The 20044-nt window shown below is 39.2% G+C and overlaps 1 protein-coding gene across 7 annotated transcripts in view; it reads left to right on the top strand.

Annotated features, from left to right (window-relative positions):
• Nucleotides 1-20044, top strand: part of LOC124555503 (bestrophin-2-like) — a 674041-nt gene that overhangs the window by 620619 nt on the left and 33378 nt on the right. For all 7 annotated transcript variants that reach the window (XM_047129429.1, XM_047129430.1, XM_047129432.1 and 4 more), the window contains one exon: nt 8407-8562. In XM_047129429.1, the coding sequence (XP_046985385.1) occupies nt 8407-8562 (156 nt within the window). The remainder of the gene's footprint in view (nt 1-8406; nt 8563-20044) is intronic.

Here is a 20044-nt window from a genome sequence, read left to right as displayed (position 1 = left end):
AGGGGTGAGACAGGGTTGTAGCCTCTCTCCAATGTTATTCAATCTGTATATTGAGCAAGCAGTGAAGGAAACAAAAGAAAAGTTCGGAGTAGGTACTAAAATCCATGGAGAAGAAATAAAAACTTTGAGGTTCGTCGATGACATTGTAATTCTGTCAGAGACAGCAAAGGACTTGGAAGAGCAGCTGAACGGAATGGATAGTGTCCTGAAAGGAGGATATAAGATGAACATCAACAAAAGCAAAACGAGGATAATGGAATGTAGTCGAATTAAGTCGGGTGGTGCTGAGGAAATTAGATTAGGAAAGGAGACACTTAAAGTAGTAAAGGAGTTTTGCTATTTGGGGGAGCAAAATAACTGATGATGGTCGAAGTAGAGAGGGTATAAAATGTAGACTGGCAATGGCAAGGAAAGCATTTCTGAAGAAGAGAAATTTGTTAACATCGCGTATAGATTTAAGTGTCAGGAAGTCGTTTCTGAAAGTATTTGTATGGAGTGTAGCCATGTATGGAAGTGAAACATGGACGATAAATAGTTTGGACAAGAAGAGAATAGAAGCTTTTGAAATGTTGTGCTACAGAAGGATGCTGAAGATTAGATGGGTAGATCACATAACTAATGAGGAGGTATTGAATAGGATTGGGGAGAAGAGAAGTTTGTGGCACAACTTGACTAGAAGAAGGGATCGCTTGGTAGGACATGTTCTGAGGCATCAAGGGGTCACCAGTTTAGTTTTGGAGGGCAGCGTGGAGGGTAAAAATCGTAGAGGGAGACCAAGAGATGAATACACTAAGCAGATTCAGAAAGATGTAGGTTGCAGAAGTTACTGGGAGATGAAGAAGCTTGCACAGGATACAGTAGCATGGAGAGCTGCATCAAACCAGTCTCAGGACTGAAGACCACAACAACAACAACAACAACTCATAGTATTAATTTTGTACTGGCTAACACTGTTTGGCATCTAAGGTACCAATTACAGTGAAAGTATGGTATGTTATTTTATTTTATTTAATATTACAATGTTTCTGAAAATATAATGTTTTAAAAATCTTTTGGAGGTTTTTCTTTATCGTTACCACATTGAGAGGCTGTTTCCTGTTTGTTTCCTAGAACTGAAGATGGTTGTTGGTCAGCCAAACCTGGTTATCTAGTTTCTATTGCACTTTATTTTGATGTAGACTATTAAAATTTATAATAAATATTTCTTTGTTTTCAGAAGCCTGTTTTAAATTTCATCATATTCTCACACCATATACAATGTTGATATGATGTTTCATAATTCAAGTATCTAAAAATACTTGTATCTCACATATAGCTGATATAGTTTGATTAACAAGGACAAAGATACTGAAGATTTTTTATTATTGTAAATGTCTGTGCCATATTAACAATAGTATGATAAGGATAGTGGCTACTCACCATATAGCAGAGATGCTGAGTGGCAGTTAGGTACAACAAAAGAAAGATAGGCACAACAAAAAGGAAGACTGTCAGAAAGTGAGCTTTCACACAAAGGGGCCTTTGTCAGAATCAGATAACATACACACACTTACACAAAATGCAACTCACACACACACGACCACAGTCTCTGGCCATTGGGGTCAGACTTAGAGACTGCATGAGCATGTGCATGTGTATGTTCTCCATTTCTGACAAAGGCCTTGTTGACTGAAAGCTCACTTTCTGACAGTCTTTCTTTTGGTTGTGCCTACCTGTGACTCAGCATCTCCATTACATGGGGGAGTAGCAACTACCCTTTTCATAATATTGTTACATTCCATCCTGGTTTTCCCAGTGTTTGATTTTGTCTGTGATGTATTAATGTTGTAGAATCTTCTTGCTAATGATATTCTTATGAAGTTCAAGAATATATCTTCATACATCACAAAGGATATAGGTAAGCTATTAGCCTTCAACAGTTTAGCCTTCAACAGTAAGACTCATGTGTCAAAATTTTATCATTTCCTTAAAGCTTTCAGGACCTTGGTACGCTAACATCTGTAAAAACTGCAACACCTAGAAAGACTGACCTAAATCCACCCAACCTTGGAGAATGCGTATAACAGTCTAGCAGAAAGATTAAGAGCACAGAGATATGCCATAAGTCACACAATATCATCTATCATAAACAAAGTCAGTTTTATACCAAACTCAGGTGGTGAAGCACTGTCAAATGAAGTGGAAACATGAAAGAAAGTATCAGTATTTCTTGTCAGCATCTCAGCAGGATAGATTGATTTTGCTCTAGTAAATGTCATGAAATTTTGGATTGTACAGGACCTGCTCCTATGACAGTGAAGCTTGTGTGGAACCAATGGATAGAAGAGGGTCATAGCTAACAAAGACTGGTACTTGGCAATGCAATTTTATCATAGCATGAGATGACCGCTATCTTCTTCAGTTGACAGCAGCAGAACATACAGATTAATCCATGGTATCGGCTAGATACACTCCAGCACTTGTGGTTCTTCTTCAAAAGAAACATTGTTCATTGTAGGCTGTACAATTTTTCATTTATTTGCTGCTATTGGCCAATTTTGACAGTGAAGTCATTATCAAACACATACATAGTATGTCTGTGCAATGTGCCTAAGGAAGTTAATGTAAATTAATCTGTCATACAGATGTGGAACCACACACCAACATTGACACGATCTATATTGAATATGAACAGATAGACTGTAAAATATGTGAAAGAACCAAGTACACTACTGCTTAGGGATGAATTTGACATCCATTCATTGGGGAAAAAAAAAAATAATAAAAAAAAAAAATCACATATTAACCTTAGCTTACACACCTATTACATTCATAAGCAGTCAACATATACACTCATTACATCCGTAAGCAGTCTGCTTATGGATGTAATGAGTGTATAAGATAGGATTTACCTATGTTAAAATGTGGTTCTTCAGTGAATGGATGTCAAGTTCATCTCTAAACTGTATTGTATGTTGTTCTTCGACATGCTGAACAATCTTTTCATTCCTGTTTGATACAGACCATGCTAATGTTAATGTGTGGTTCCACATGTGGACTGATAGATTAAATTACATGGCACATAGCCTGTGTATATGTTTGATAATGACTTCACGGTCAAAATTGGCCAATAGCAGAAAAATTTTACAGCCTACAGTGGACAACGTTGTCTTGCAAAAACTGTATCAAGGTTGTGGACCTGCCTACAAACAAGACTGTCAACTTGTGGTTCTATCTGTATTGAGGTTCCATTGCTGTCTGCTACAGGGTAGAGAACTAGTAAATGTGCCATTACATTTGCTTTGCTTCTCCAGAAGTTACAAATCTTTCAAACTGCAGTGGGCATGTGTACATCGTCACTGGTGGGTTGAATGGCAAAATGCAGATGTTACAGGATGCAATCTGTCCTACAGTCTGACTTCATGTGTGTGAGGCGCTGCTATGGTGACCACACTCTGACAGCTTGAACTGCTGAATGACAATGCATAAATTCCAAATATGATGGTTGGGACATCACTGTATAAAACGTGAGATGTAGACACTCCTACATACGGCACATTACAAAATGATATCAACAAACTTCATGGGGTTGTAAAGCGTATCTTGAGGGACAAATTGAGGATAGGAAGCCATGTCTGGAAACTTCATCCAGTGCTGATAAAGAGCATGAAAGTTATAGGTTCTGGCACCTGCCACTAGGACACATTTGGCCGAAAACATGATGTTGTACACTGAGAGACAGCAGATGAAACATCTTGCAATAGATCTGACAACATTCTGAACATTAGATGGCATTGAACATGTCCACACCTGTCACAATAACACTGTAGAGACTCCCTGACAGCAGTGGCAGCAGAGAGGAAAGACAAATATAGGTGGTAGAAACACAGTGCTCATTCCTAGTTTGCCTCATGCAGTTGTGCTGCATCATAGAGAACTTCACTAGGTCTGCGCAGTGTGATATGCATTTTGTATATGGTGAGGCAAGAGGAAGTGGGCACATATCTTTATGTGTCTTTGGGCAAAGAAATCAAAATCTGCATCAGCCACAACACTCTAGTTTTGCAGTTATTCATCAGCATCTGGATGAAGTAGGTGGTTTCAAAGGAGTTTAAACACTTACTCTCTGACACATAGGCGATAGCTAAGCAGTTTTCATTGGAGAAGTGCTGTTGGAATAACTGGAGATGTCACATGCACTCCATTGACATTAGGCTTACCACTTTCTTCACAAAGAAAGGAAGATTTTTCATGAAAATATTTTTTAATGACTCACGCACTCATATTTTTATTAAGTACCATTTTTGATTTAAAAAATCACTCACATTTACATCTTGAACCCTATTGCTTCATAACATTGTGGTATTTTGTATCTGATTTAATTTTATCTAGGAATTTACTTTCATTCTGTAGTAGATCAAACAAGTCTTTGTGAGACATATCAAAATTTATTCAAATTTGAAGCTCTGATTTTATGAGTTCTTGTGAACAACTTTCCACTTGTTCTTCATCATCCAAAACACTCATTGCACAAATGTACTTAAACCTAGTACGCTAAGATAATGCATATGAGCTGAGTGATATTTATCACTTTGTGTTGAAGCACTAGTGAGAGGAATTTCACCCACTTATATGCAACATCACCATCCTTAGTGATACAGTCAGTAATGTTATCTTTCACCTCACAAAATTCTTCATATAGCTGATCCAGGTTGACTTTAACTTGTAGAATGAGTATTTCCATTGCAAGTTCAAAGTCACAATTTTGTATTTCTCCATTCAAAGAAAGAGGTTTCAACTTTGCATACTTATTATTAGCTGAGAGGTCATAATAGGTTTCAAGATATTGCAACAATGTGTCATAGAAACAATCAGGTTCATGCAAAATCTTATTAAGAGATGTGGAGGAAATCCTTCTCATTTATTTCTTGGTTTTACTCTCATAGAATTTATCACTCTTTTTTTTGTGTGATCTTCTTATAGATCATGCACAGGGAGTTATGTGATTCAATAACACTTAGCTCCCTTTTTTTCAGGCATTTTGATACTGATTGCATTTGATCTTGTATATTTGACTCAGAATGCAAATATATCTCAGGAAAAATTCCTTCCTCTGTGTCATTAGCTAAAAATACTAATGCAAAATGTTTTGACAGGCATCAATACTGTTTATAGCTGGCCAATACTCAATCAATCTCTTAATTACAGGAGTTAAGGAGAGCCATCTTGTGGGCACATGCCTTACTCTCTCAGACCACTCAAAATCCATAAATTCAAAAATGATTTCAGTTGCTCACACCTTTTAGCTGACACAGAGACATGTGCAAAGTGGGAACATCTTTTTGTTGCCTCAATTGGAAGCATTTGTTTCTACTGAGAAATAGTTACTACTTTCAGGAGATTTTAAAATATTAACAAAATCTTCATCCATTTCCAGGTCTTCCATGGCATGCTTCATTACATTATGAGCAATGTGGTTTGAACAACTATCTTTCTGCAGGTTGGGATTCTTAGAAAGTATCAATTGATATACAGATTGTTTGCTGCAAGAACCTACATCAGCATTAGCGGCACTACATGATGTTAAATTGTTGATATTTAATGAATGGTTCCCAAACTAACAACAATTAACTTTGCCACTGTGTTTGAAGGTTCATCAGGCTATTCACTCAATATCAACAGTTTGTTCTGTATGCTTACAAATGATTCAAAGTAGCTTGTACAAATTGGGGATATTTTTTTGTTGCCTCAATTGGAAGCATTTGTTGCTACTGAGAAATAGTTACTACTTTCAGGAGATTTTAGAATATTAACAAAATCAGGTGCTAATATGTTTTTCACTAACATTTCTGCCTTTGTATTCCCACAGGAAAGTTTTACACCTGTTTCTGAATCTGCAGATATACATGACATAAATTTATTGCTGCAATTCAAACTCCCATAAGTCATGTTTGACTGTGTGATAAAAAAGTTCTAATTCACAGGCTGTGACAACTTTGGCTTCATATTTCTTACTGTTCACAAAATATTTAGACACCTTCTTGGTTTTACTACTTGTTTTCTCCTCTAACTGGTGTCCTTTGTACTGGGCATGTTGCTTGAGATCAGACTGCCCATCATGCAAAATGCTGAATTCTTTCATGCACAATGTACAAAAAGCATGTTTATTGGAAGTTAAACCAGGTATAACCCATGTGAAAGTATCTTCCTGTTTCTGTAAGTAGACTTCCCTGTACTGCTGTTACTTGTAGCATTTCTTTTTCACTGGTGAACTCATTACAATTCTTGAAGAAAAATATGTTAAAAAAGCTAGGGTATATAGTGTATGATTCAACAAATTATCACTGCAGTGAAGTTTCCAAACATGCATACAACATCAGAATTGGAAATTAAGTATGTCAACAACACTCTCAATTGTGCAATCAAGCAACCTTCAGAAGTACCAAGCTAAACACAGACTACCCAAAAATCTGTATCTGAATGATAATAATTACATATATAATCAAATTAATGTGAATTTTTGTTATATGTGTATTAAGTGTAAGAATTGTGTTGGGTTCTATGATAGGCTAGTGTCAAATATTAAAAAACTGAAAAAATCATAAGAATGCACGCAGTCTAGCAACATATGTGGTTCCAGCATGATAGAGCATCCACACACTTCAGTCTAGCTGCTCAGATCAGACATACATTTGAAGACTGCTGGATTGGTCGAGGTGGCCCTATAACTTGGCCACCATGGTCACCTGACCTCAACCTGCTGAATGCTTTCTCATGATGTCATCTGAAGAATGTGGTGTATGAAACCTCAGTGGATCCAGTGGAAAACTTAATTGCAAGGATACATGCAACATGTGAAGATGTTCACACCATACCCAGTGTATTTGAGTAAGGCCATCAGGCATTGGTATGCAGATGTCAGACATGCAACAAAGCTGGAAGCAGACATTTTGAACACATTTTCTAATTCCATTTCATTTCTTGTAACAGCAGAATAAATAGTTATGCCCCCTCCTTGCAATATGTTTTCTGTTGTCTACCACAGTGAATACTCTTGTGTTTCGTACTCTTTTCTTTGCATTCACATTTCCTTTCTTTAAAATTAAATAAAAGCACTGACTTCTTTAAAACCGTGCCATTATTTATTGAAAGCAACTGATTGCAGCAAACCCCAGCAGAGTAGATAGTGATAGCTGCTGCATAGGCAAAAGCTAGCCCCTGTTATTTTTGCACCATTTGTTTCTTTCTCTTTCATCCTGTATATACCAGTAAACGTTGGAAATTTTAAAGGATTCCAGGAGAAAAATAAACTGTGGGTGGAAACCTGTGTCTGAAACCATCATCCACCAAGAAATTAGAGCATTGCATTCATAGGAGACAAGGCTTGTCTACATAGCAGCTAGCTCTATCTTCTGCACTGGTTACTGTGGCAACCAGTTGTGATCACTGAATAACATACAACACTGGTCTATAGTGAGATGTTCCACCTGTTGCCCTAAATTTTCTTCTCATGACACTTTCTACAAGCCCTCAAAATTTGTCAGTATCATTTTGTAACACTCTGTAAAGAGGATAATGTGAATAGCAAGTAGTCTCTGCATTAGGTAAATGTTAGAGCCTATGGTACAGTCCCTCCTTGAGGCAACTCCCAGTACCATATTTCAGTAGACACATGTGCCAAGGAACGTGGAAGCATTTTACGAGGAATAATTGCTGAATCTCTGTCTTTAATCTGTATGTTTTCCTTGTTGTCACCTATCGAATACACCTGTGATACAGATGGTTGCTAGCTTGGTCAACAAGAACCTCCAGCAAATACTGTTAATGCCTTGTGGCTATGCATACAAGCCATGTGGCGGGGACATTCAGGTTTCCTTTGACTCCCTGCCACAATATTTACAGTCCCTGATTGTAGCAAATGGGAGCTGCTGATCATACTGAATAATCAGAGTCAGAGTTCATGTACAGTTCTGTAAAACTAATCATTTATCTTTAAGTTGTGATTATCCCATATGTTAGTGAAATATGGAGTATAGAAATCTACAGTTTTTATCTTCAGTAATTTTAGTCACTGACATAATTGCATCAAACTTATTATTATAGATAAACAGAATAATTTAGCAGTTGTGGAAACAATCCTTTAATTCCATGCAAGCACCCTATTTACCAAATACCTGCTTGATTATATCATCATTTGTGTGTTATTGCTTTTAAAATGAGGCATGTTTGCTTTTATAGTGATACAGCTAACAATTTTACATAATGTAAATATTATATACTTTAAAGAATAAGTTCATGTCAACATAATATATGCTTTCAAATCTAATTGTGCAGGTAACTATCTTTTTTGGTTTATGCAGAACATGACAAGAGGTGCTTAGCAGTTTCTTTCGTTAAACTAGATTTAAATATTCATTATTATTTCAGGTTGCCTGGCCAGACTTCGAAAGGGAATCTTAAATTGCCTGAAAATGTTGTTGAACATGAGGGTGACAACTCACCTGGTAAACATTTGGAGACTGATATCTCAGCACTCAAAAACGTCACAAACAGTTCATCAAAAGGAGCTGCACAGACAGTGAGGTAATAATTTGCTTCACCAATGCAGTCAAATAATTCTCTTAATAATGTAGTAATAAGTAACACTGTACTGTTTCGACAATGAATGTGAACACTTAATAATACTACTGAGTGTTTAGCTTTGATATATGCTTCTGAAGCAATAGTTGTGAAGATGAAACACAAATATGATTGCTTCTCATCAATTGTGGATATATTAGTTAAATTTTACAATGCACTTTTTAAGGAAAAATATTTTGAAAATATGTTTATCATCTTTCATATATATTGTAATACTAAGCATGTCATCAAATAGCATGCTTTGCTATGAGCTGAAGAAAGGTTCTGTAGCAGGCACCGAAAGTGATGTTTGAGTATCTTAGTGTCCTTTTGAAACTGAGAGCAAATTTTATGAAATAATAACTGTAGTAGTCAGGTAAATGTCAGAAGAACTGACTGATAATTTATAATGTATTTTCTAATTTTTGGAGATCCCAGTGTCTTTATTTATGCTTGTCAATTGTGAGAAATGTTTGAATCCTATTTACTTGAAAACAAATCCAAAAGAGAGCGTTAGCTTTTGTAGAGAAATGCAACATTTTATTCACAGCCCAGTGTAGTGTCTGTTTATACAGAAAATGTAATATTCGAATTTCTTCACAAAGTAATCCAAAAACTTGATAGTACAAGCCTTGCCCTATCCAAGGTCTTTGATATTATAGACCATAACCTACTGCTGCAGAAATGTGATAGTGACAGCATCAGGAGTGCTCCTAATGACTTCCTGAGATCATATCTTACTAGCCACAAAGAAATAGTAGAAATACAGTTTCATGGAAATAATAAATTAACCAGTTGCTATTTGGATTACAGAGAGGGTAAGTATGGTGTTCCAAAAAGATTAGCACTGGGGAACAGTCTATTTTTAATTTATGTAAGTGATCTAACATTTTACAAACTCTGTACAAGACTATTTGATTCAGAGGTAACACAATCACCTTAATCATTGGTACACTGGCAGAAATGTTTCAGAAAACACTATCAGAAACACTTCGTAGTATTGTAAACTTGCTCACCCCTAAGAAGCTAATAAATATAAATAAAACAGTAACATTGTATCTCCAAAACATCAAGAGAATAGTGAAGAGGACGTAAACATTCAGTTGTGAGGCACAGACATTAAAAGTATATCCAGTACAAAATTTCTGTGGATCTTGTTCCAAGACAACCTAAGATGGCATAGAGTGTATTTAAAGGATTAAGTGCAATGTGCTATTAATTAATTTATTTATTTGTACACATAAATTTCGTTTCCAGTACATATATTATACAAAAGACATTGAGCAGAAAACCTTTTTTGCTGTTTATTTTACAACCATTGAATGTATGTCATATAGGTTTTTATGTCAAATTGAATCTACAGGGTGGCACATGAAATGTGTTACCATTTTGTTTTTGAATATAAACTTTATTGTCAATACAATCCGAATGGAACATATACTACAATGAAGAGCCATCCATGGAGATTTGTTCTCACTCAGCACATGCTCAATATATGTCCATCATTTCATTTCCTAACTTCCTTTAAATGAACACTGAAGTTAGTGATTACCCTACGGCACATGTCTTCCATAATTTCACTGCAAGCTTGAAGAATAAGTCTTCTGAGCTCCATTAAATCACGTGGACGTTTCGGGAAATTTTTTTCCTTTAGGTACCCTCAAAGAAAAAAGTCACATGGATTGAGGTCTGGACTATTCGGGGGCCAATTTTGTCTGTCATTGAAGTGACCTGGAAACCTGAGTGAAATGATCCGCATGTCAAAATGCTCATGTAAAAACTCCAACACAGTGTTTGCAGTATGTGGCCTTGCTCCATCTTGCATGAACCACTGCATGTTGGAGGGCAAGGCAGTAGCAAGAAGCTGTGGAATGAAGCTATTACAAAACATGCTCAAATAACGCTCACTGTTCACAGTTTCTTCAAAGAAAAAGTGTCCAATAAGTACGTGACTGGAAATTGCTGCCCACGCTGTAATCCTCGGAGCATGATGTTGTTGTTCATGAAGCACTTGTGGGTTTTCAGCGGCCCAAAAGCGCACATTTTGTTTGTTAACCACACTGTCTAAATGAAAATGCACCTCGTCTGAAAACCAAATGTTGTTGAGAGTTTCTTCCCTATCCTCTGCCCACTGAGCAAACAGTAGTCTCTGCTGCTTGTGTTCTTCAGTGAGCTTCTGTGCACAGGTCATCTTGTATGGGTACATACGGAGGTAACTTATAAGAATGCGTTGAACAGAGCATCTGGATATTCCCAGTTGCACTGCTGCCTTTCTACACCATTTCCTGGGACTTCTCTGTACAGCAACTCGTACCGCTTCAATGTTCTCTGACAAACAAACAGGCTTAGGCCGAGGTCGCTTCGCTTCCAATACTGTTCCTTCCTGTACAAATTTATCATACAACCTGTGGATGGTCTTCTTGCAAGGGACCCATCGTGTGTTAAACTGTTGTCGAAAAGGCCTCTGGGTCACAACAAGGCTTTTCGCTTCATGAAAAAGTAACACAATTGCCGATCGTTGCTGTGTTGTCAGTCTTCCATTGTCAGCCATTGCTGCTTACTAGTCTCCTAGCAGCAGCATCATGAATTACACATCATTTCATAACTCATTTGTTTTTCCAAGCTCTGCTGGTACTACTGTAGAGATCCCAGCGGTATATCTAATGTGCGTCGTAAATTGTGAAAGAAACAATTGGTAACACATTTTGAGCACCACCCTGTATACAGTTAATAATTACAAATTTGATTAAATATTGTACATTTACAGCTTATTTCATCAGTTAAAAGTATGAATTACATTTTTTTCTTGCACAACATACTGTGAGACTGAATAGCAGCAGTTTTACAATAGCTATGCTGAAACTACCTGGCAGTTTAAAACTGTGTGCCGGACCAAGACTCGAACTGGGGACCATTGTCTTTCATGGGCAAGTGCTCTACCAACTGAGCTACCTGAGCACAATTGATGTCCTGTCCTCACAGCTTTACATCTGCCAGTACCTCGTCTCCTAACTTCCAAACATTACAGAAGCTCTCCTGCAGTTGCAGGAGAAAACTTATATTAAAGTGACACATTGCACATCATTACGAAATGTTGTATTCATGATTTGTGGAACAAGGGTTAACCTATGTGTATGTATGTATGTATGTGTTAAATACTTTGTCACCCAGGACACAGCATTATTGCAACTGTGCAGACTACCTCATGGCTGACCCAGATTCCCACCGAGTGACACCTATCTGCAGTCCCTGTCCATTTTACTCCTGTTCACTACTCTGAGATTCCCACAGGAGGTCAGATATATTTGTGCATCCACACTGACGAAGGTGGATCTATTGCCCAGATGCATGTATCAATTATAGGACTGCATGGCATCTGTTTGGACATGTCCAAAAGAGCAGACACCATGCAGAATCCACAGTTGTGAAACATTATGTGTAAATTGAAGTGGATCACAGCTGACAACTGCAGTGGGACATTTTGCAGAATCAGCATTGGTGAGTGAAAATGTGTACTGGACTGGGATTTGAACCAGAGACCTCCTGCTTACTAGACAGGTGCATTAACATCTGGCCATCCGGACACAGCGTTATTGCAACTGCATGGACTATCGCAACATGCCTCAAAGCTAATCCACATTCCCATCAAATGCCACCTATTCATAGTTCCTGTCCATTCTTCTCTTGTTCACTACTCTGAGATTCCCATGGGAGATCAGACGTATTTCTGCATCTGCACTGAAGAAGTTTGATCCATTACCCAACTAGGCGTATCAATTATGGGAATGTGTGGCGACTGTTCTTTTGAACTTGATGCGATAACACTGTGTCCCAGATGGCACAGTCATTAACACACCTGCTTCATAAGCAGGATATCCCTGGTCAAATCCCTGTCTGGTACCCATTTTCACTCATCACTGCTGATTCCGTGTAATGTCCTGCTGCAGCTGATAGCAGTGATCCTCTTCAATTTACATATAATTCATCATCCTGCCTAAAACTCTTTAGGATCCAAAAAAGATAGTGAGAATCATAACAGTAATCAAAAATATCAAACCCTGCACAGGGCTCTTTAAAAGGATGAGAATTCTTCCTCTTCTGTGAGAAAGATATGTTATCATAACACAAGATCAAAAACAAAATCTCACATGCACCAAGTAAAAGTGTGTCTTTGCCAAAAAAAAGCATTACATGATGCCAAAATTATCTACAGTGAACTGGCAAAAGAAATCAAGATAATGATGGACCTAATAAAATTCAAAGCAGCCTTGAAAGGATATTAACTTAAGCACCACTTTTGTAATCTGAAAGAATTCCTCCAGAACCCTTGAATCAACTGATAGGAAAAACCCCAGCACAAAGAAATAATTAATGTAGTGTAATGTGTTTTCTGGAAAACACTTGTCTAGGTAACATATTTAAGTGATTAACATTGCAAGTTCACAAGTTAATGTAAGCACGAGAAAAGTAATTGCAAATCTGAAATGCTGGTACATCATTAGCCAGTGCAACCACCAGAATGTTGAATGCAAGCATGCAAATGTGCTTGTATTGTGTCATATAGGTGCCAGATATCAATTTGTGGGATGGAGTTCCATACATGTTACACTTGGTCAGTCAGTACAAGGACAGTAAATGCTGGTCCTGCATGATGCTGGAGATTTCATCCAGTGATATCTCATATGTGTTTTATTGGGGACAGATTTGGTGATCAAGCAGGCCAAGGCAACATGTCAGCACTCTATAGAGCATACTGAGTTGCAACAGTGGCATGTGGGTGAGCGTTATCCTGTTGGGAAAACCCTCTGGAATGTTGTTCATGAATGGCAGCATAACATGTCAGATTACCAGACTGCCATATAAATTTGCAGTCAGCATGTGTGGAATAACCATGAGAGTGCTCCTGCCGTCATACAAAACTGTATCCCAGACCATAACTCCAGGTGTAAGTCCAGTGTGTCTAGGTCACAGTCAGGTTGGTTGGAGGCGCTCAGCTAGCCTCCTTCTAACCAATACATGGCCATCACTGACACTGAGGCAGAATGGGCTTTAATTAGAAAATACAACAGGTCTCCACTCCACCCTCCCATGAACTCTCGCTTGACAATGCTGAAGTCACAAACGGCAGTGGTTTGGTGTCAGTGGAATGCATGCTACAAGGTGCCTGGCTCAGAGCTGACCTCGAAGTAACCAATCTGGAACAGTTCATTGTATCACTGTGTTGCCAACTGGTGCTCAAATTGCTGCTGCAGATGCAGTATAATGCACAACAGCAATATGATGAATGTGACAATCTTCCCTCTCAGTAGCACCATATGGCCAGCCAGAGTCAGTCTTCTTACGGGGGTTTGTGGAGGTCTTTCTGCATCATGATCAGCCCTGGGTAAACACTGCTGTAATGCATTTTAACACTGAGCTGAACAGGATGCTCCATACGTTTTGTTCCAGTTAATGCTATTGGTAGGTGGGGACACACTACACATGGCCTGCACCTAAATAGGAAGGGGAAAAATAAATTAGCTTCTCTATCAGCAGAAACTGTAAGAAAGGTCACAGTCAGTCACACAAGGGGTGATCCCAGTGGTTAATGAGTCCAGGCAGACAGGTTTTTAGGATAAATCCAAAGTCCAGACAGACAACAATCAAGATAAATAGAATAAAAGAAATTTCGTGTACAGTAAATAGGGACAAAGCTAAGGGCAGTGTCAACTTATTTCATCAAAATATCAGGGGAATAAAAAGTAAAGTAGATGAGATATTAGTGCATTTAGACGATCTCAAAAATAAAAATGAGATTGATATACTTTGTCTGTCTGAACACCATGTAACTGTGTGGATGGATAGTGTCAGTATAAATAGGTATAATTTAACATCTTATACTTGTAGATCTAGGATGGATATAAGAGGAGTTGCCATTTTCATAAAACAAGGGTATAAATACAAAACTGTAGAAGTAAGCAAATTTTGTGTTGATCGGCACTTTGAGGTTTGTGCATGTGATCTTTAGATAGACAATGTAGTATTGATATTAGCAACAGTGTACAGGTCTCCATTAGGAGACTCGGAGCTATTCATAAAAAAGTTTGACTCCCTATTATGCTTTCTGTCAGACAAAAAGAAAAAGTTATTAATCTGTGGTGATTTCAGTGTAAACTTTCTAAGAAATTCTGATAGGAAAAGTGAACTACAAGTGCTATTAACAACATATAACATAGAATCAGTGGTCAATTTCCCCACATGAATAGCTCAAGACAGTAGCATTGTAATAGATAATGTATTTGTACAGAAAGAGGATGTAAAACAAACCCATGCTTTCCCTGTGGTAAATGGATTGTCAGGCCATGAAGCACAACTGATTAACTTACAACACCTAACAGGGTGTACAGTTCAGAAACCATTAAGTAAAAGTGTGAGGTTGCTCAACCCGGTATCTATAGAGCACTTCAGAGGAAGTTTAAGAAATGTTAATTGAGGAGATGTACCAGGTGATCAAAAAGTCAGTATAAATTTGAAAACTGAATAAATCACAGAATGATGTAGATAGCTACATATTGACACACATGCTTGGAATGACATGGGGTTATATGAGGGGGGGAGGGGGGGGGGGAAGAGTTCACAAAATGGCTGACAGATGGCGCTTCATATGATCAGAATAGCAATAATTAGCATAACAAAGTAAGACAAAGCAAAGGTGATGTTCTTTACATGAAATGCTCAATATGTCCACCACCATTCCTCAACAATAGCTGTAGTCGAGGAATAATGTTGTGAACAGTTCTGTAAAGCATGTCCGGAGTTATGGTGAGGCATTGGCATTGGATGTTGTCTTTCAGCATCCCTAGAGATGTCGGTCAATCACGATACACTTGCAACTTCAGGTAACCCCAAAGCCAGTAATCGCACAGACTGAGGTCTGGGGACCTGGGAGGCCAAGCATGATGAAAGTGGCAGCTGAGCACACGATCATCACCAAACCATGTGCACAAGAGATCTTTCACGCATCTAGCAATAAGGGGTGGAGCTCCATCCTGCATAAACATTGTACATTCCAGCAGGTGTTTATCAGTCAGGCTGGGGATGATGCGATTCTGTAACATATCGGCATACCTCTCACCCATCACGGTAGCAGCTACAGAACCAGAATCACGCATTTCCTCTAAGAAAAAAGGCCCAATAATGGTAGATGTGGTAAATCCAACCCATACCATGACTTTCTCGTCACGCAGTGGAGTTTCCACGACAGTTGTAGGATTTTCAGTAGCCCAAATTCTGCAGTTGTGGGCATTGACAGACCCTCGGAGCATGAAATGAGCTTCGTCGGTCCACAACACGTTACTCAACCAATCGTCATCTTCCGCCATCTTTTGAAACGCCCACACCGCAAATGCCCTCCACTTCACAAAATCACCAGGTGACAGTTCACGATGCTGATGGATTTTGTACGGATAGCATTGGAGGGTACGCCTAAGTGCCAACCAAACAGTAGTGTATGGAATGCCGGTGCGACGTGCGACTGCATGAGCACTGACTTCCCCGTGCATAGACGAACCCACTACAGTCTCCATTTCTTCCTGAACTGTCTCAGCAGCATTACGCCTTGTGCTCGGTCGGCCACTACGGGGTCTATCATCTAAACAACCCGTGGCTTCGAACTTCGAAATCATTCTCGCCACGGTCAACGGACCTTTACCCATTTGAATCCCATTCCTATGGTGATAGGATTGTAACGCTGAACTAGCACATTCCCCATTCTGATAATACAGCTTCACTAAAAGCGCCTTTTCAGGTAACGTCATCATGCTGCAACTGCTGGTGCATCTGATTCTCTCTCTCATTACACCTCCTTTTATACACGATTGTCATGCATAGTCACTGACGTTTTGCTGTCCAGCACCATCTGTCAGACGTTTTGTGAACTTTATTTTTTTTTATTTTATTTTTTTCTTCTAATAAAACCCCATATACTTCCAAGCATGTGTGTCAATTTTTACCTCTCTAGCTACATCATTCTGTGGTTTATTAAGTTTTCAAATTTATACTGACTTTTTGAACACCCAGTATATAATGAGCCAAATGCTAATGATAAATGCAACATATTTCTTGATAAATTTATATCCCTTTTTGAACATTGTTTCTCAAAGAAAATTACTAAATGTAACACCACACACTTTTCAAAGAAACCTTGGATTACTACAGGTATTAATGTGCCTTCAGAAAGAAAAAGAAAACTGTATGAGACAGCAAGAACTAGTAAAGATCCAGAAGTAGTTTTACACTATAAAAATTATTGTAACACACTGAGAAAATTTGTAAGGAAATCAAGAAATATGTATATTAGAGAAGAAATTAACAACTCCAGCAATAAAATAAAATCAATATGGAATGTTGTTTGAAGGGAGACAGGAAAAATAACCATTGGGGTAGGTAGTATTACTACTAAAGAGAATGACACCATCCTAACCAGCAGTACACAAGTGGCTAATGTATTTAACAACCATTTCTTAAGTGTAGGAGAAAAAATTGGTGAGAATAAATATTTCAAAAGAAAAAGCCAGGCAGTACATGGAAGAGCTAGTTTTGAAAAATTTTAGTCAAATTACAACTTCTTGTGAAATAGGTAAAATTATTAAATCTTTGAAAAATAAATGTTCTAGTGGAGTAGATGACATCTCTAATAAGATATTAAAACAATGTGGAGCAATTACAGCTGATGTTCTGAATCACATATGTAATGCATCACTAACTCAAGGTATTTTTCCTCTCTCTACAAAAAGGGGGACACTACAGATGTCAATAATTATTGGCCAGTATCCTTGCTTACAGCATTCTCAAAAATCTTCAAGAAAATAATGTACTCAAGAGTGGTTATCCATCTCAACAGTAATAGGATACTTAGTAAATCACAGTTCGAATTTCAAAAATGCTGTTCCACTGAGGCAGCAATATACAATTTCACTGCCTACATAATAGAGTCTTTAAATAGTAAAATGTCACCAATAGGAATTTTCTGTGACTTCTCCAAAGCATTTCATTGTGTGAACCATGACATTATGTTACAGAAATTACAATTCTATGGTATAAATGGAACAGCATATCAGTGGTTTAAGTCTTACCTACAGAACAGCAAACAAAACGTTTCTTTATATAGGTCAAGTGATTTAAACAAGTTTGCCATTTCATCTAACTGGGGTGAAATTGTATTTTCTGTCAGCCTATGCAACCACTCACAAATGTCAGTGTTGCTGCAGGTGAGAGCAGATGCATTAAGCTGTTTATACGAATGTGTCTGTATATATTTAAAAACAAAGATGATGTGACTTACCATACGAAAGCACTGGCAGGTTGATAGAAACACAAACAAACACATACATACACACAAAATTCTAGCTTTCGCAACCAATGGTTGCTTCATCAAGAAAGAGGGAAGGAGAGGGAAAGACGAAAGGATGTGGGTTTGAAGGGAGAGGGTAAGGAGTCATTCCAATCCTGGGAGCGGAAAGACTTACCTTAGGGGGAAAAAAGGACAGCCTAGGTCTTCGTGGCAAACGAATCTGCTCCAGTCCGGAATCCCTAAACCATTACACCAACAACCTGGGGGCACTCGCACACACACACATATCCATCCACACATACACAGACACAATCAGACATTTGTAAAGGCAAAGAGTTTGAGCAGAGATGTCAGTCGAGACGGAAGTACAGAGGCAAAGACATTGTTGAAAGACAGGTGAGGTATGAGCAGCGGCAACTTGAAATTAGTGGAGGTCGAGGCCTGGCAGATAACGAGAAGAGAGGATATACTGAAGGGCAAGTTCCCATCTCCTGAGTTCTGACAGGTTGGTGTTAGTGGGAAGTATCCAGATAACCCGGACGGTGTAACACTGTGCCAAGATGTGCTGGCCGTGCACCAAGGCATGTTTAGCCACAGGGTGATCCTCATTACCAACAAACACTGTCTGCCTGTGTCCATTCATGCGAATGGACAGTTTGTTGCTGGTCATTCCCACATAGAAAGCTTCACAGTGTAGGCAGGTCAGTTGGTAAAACACATGGGTGCTTTCACATGTGGCTCTGCCTTTGATTGTGTACACCTTCTGGGTTACAGGACTGGAGTAGGTGGTGGTGGGAGGGTGCATTGGACAGGTTTTACACTGGGGGCGGTTACAAGGGTAGGAGCCAGAGGGTAAGGAAGGTGGTTTGGGGATTCCATAGGGATGAACTAAGAGGTCTTCGTGGCAAACGAATATGCTCCAGTCCGGAATCCCTAAACCATTACACCAATGGCCAGCTTCACACGTGCGTCCACATCAAACCCACCAACAAGCAACAGTATCTCCATTACGACAGCTGCCACCCATTCCACATCAAACGGTCCCTTCCCTACAGCCTAGGTCTTCGTGGCAAACGAATCTGCTCCAGTCCGGAATCCCTAAACCATTATACCAACAACCTGAAAACAGATTTCACATCCCGCAACTACCCTCCCGACCTGGTACAGAAGCAAATAACCAGAGCCACTTCCTTGTCCCCTCAAACCCAGAACCTCCCACAGAAAAACCACAAAAGTGCCCAAATTGTGACAGGATACTTTCTGGGACTGGATCAGACACTGAATGTGGCTCTCCAGCAGGGATACTACTTCCTCAAATCCTGCCCTGAAATGAGATCCATCCTTCATGAAATCCTCCCCACTCCACCAAGGGTGTCTTTCCGGCGTCCACCTAACCTTCGTAACCTCTTAGTTCATCCCTATGGAATCCCCAAACCACCTTCCTTACCCTCTGGCTCCTACCCTTGTAACCGCCCCCAGTGTAAAACCTGTCCAATGCACCCTCCCACCACCACCTACTCCAGTCCTGTAACCCGGAAGGTGTACACGATCAAAGGCAGAGCCACGTGTGAAAGCACCCACGTAATTTACCAACTGACCTGCCTACACTGTGAAGCTTTCTATGTGGGAATGACCAGCAACAAACTGTCCATTCGCATGAATGGACACAGGCAGACAGTGTTTGTTGGTAATGAGGATCACCCTGTGGCTAAACATGCCTTGGTGCACGGCCAGCACATCTTGGCACAGTGTTACATCGTCCGGGTTATCTGGATACTTCCCACTAACACCAACCTGTCAGAACTCCGGAGATGGGAACTTGCCCTTCAGTATATCCTCTCTTCTCGTTATCCGCCAGGCCTCAACCTCCGCTAATTTCAAGTTGCCGCCGCTCATACCTCACCTGTCTTTCAACAACATCTTTGCCTCTGTACTTCCGCCTCGACTGACATCTCTGCCCAAACTCTTTGCCTTTACAAATGTCTGCTTGTGTCTGTGTATGTGCGGATGGATATGTGTGTGTGTGCGAGTGTATACCTGTCCTTTTTTCCCCCTAAGGTAAGTCTTTCTGCTCCCGGGATTGGAATGACTCCTTACCCTCTCCCTTAAAACCCA

The sequence above is a fragment of the Schistocerca americana genome, chromosome X (assembly GCF_021461395.2).
Source record: "Schistocerca americana isolate TAMUIC-IGC-003095 chromosome X, iqSchAmer2.1, whole genome shotgun sequence".
NCBI classification, from domain to species: Eukaryota; Metazoa; Arthropoda; class Insecta; order Orthoptera; family Acrididae; genus Schistocerca; species Schistocerca americana.
This window is presented reverse-complemented; position numbering and strand designations above follow the sequence as displayed.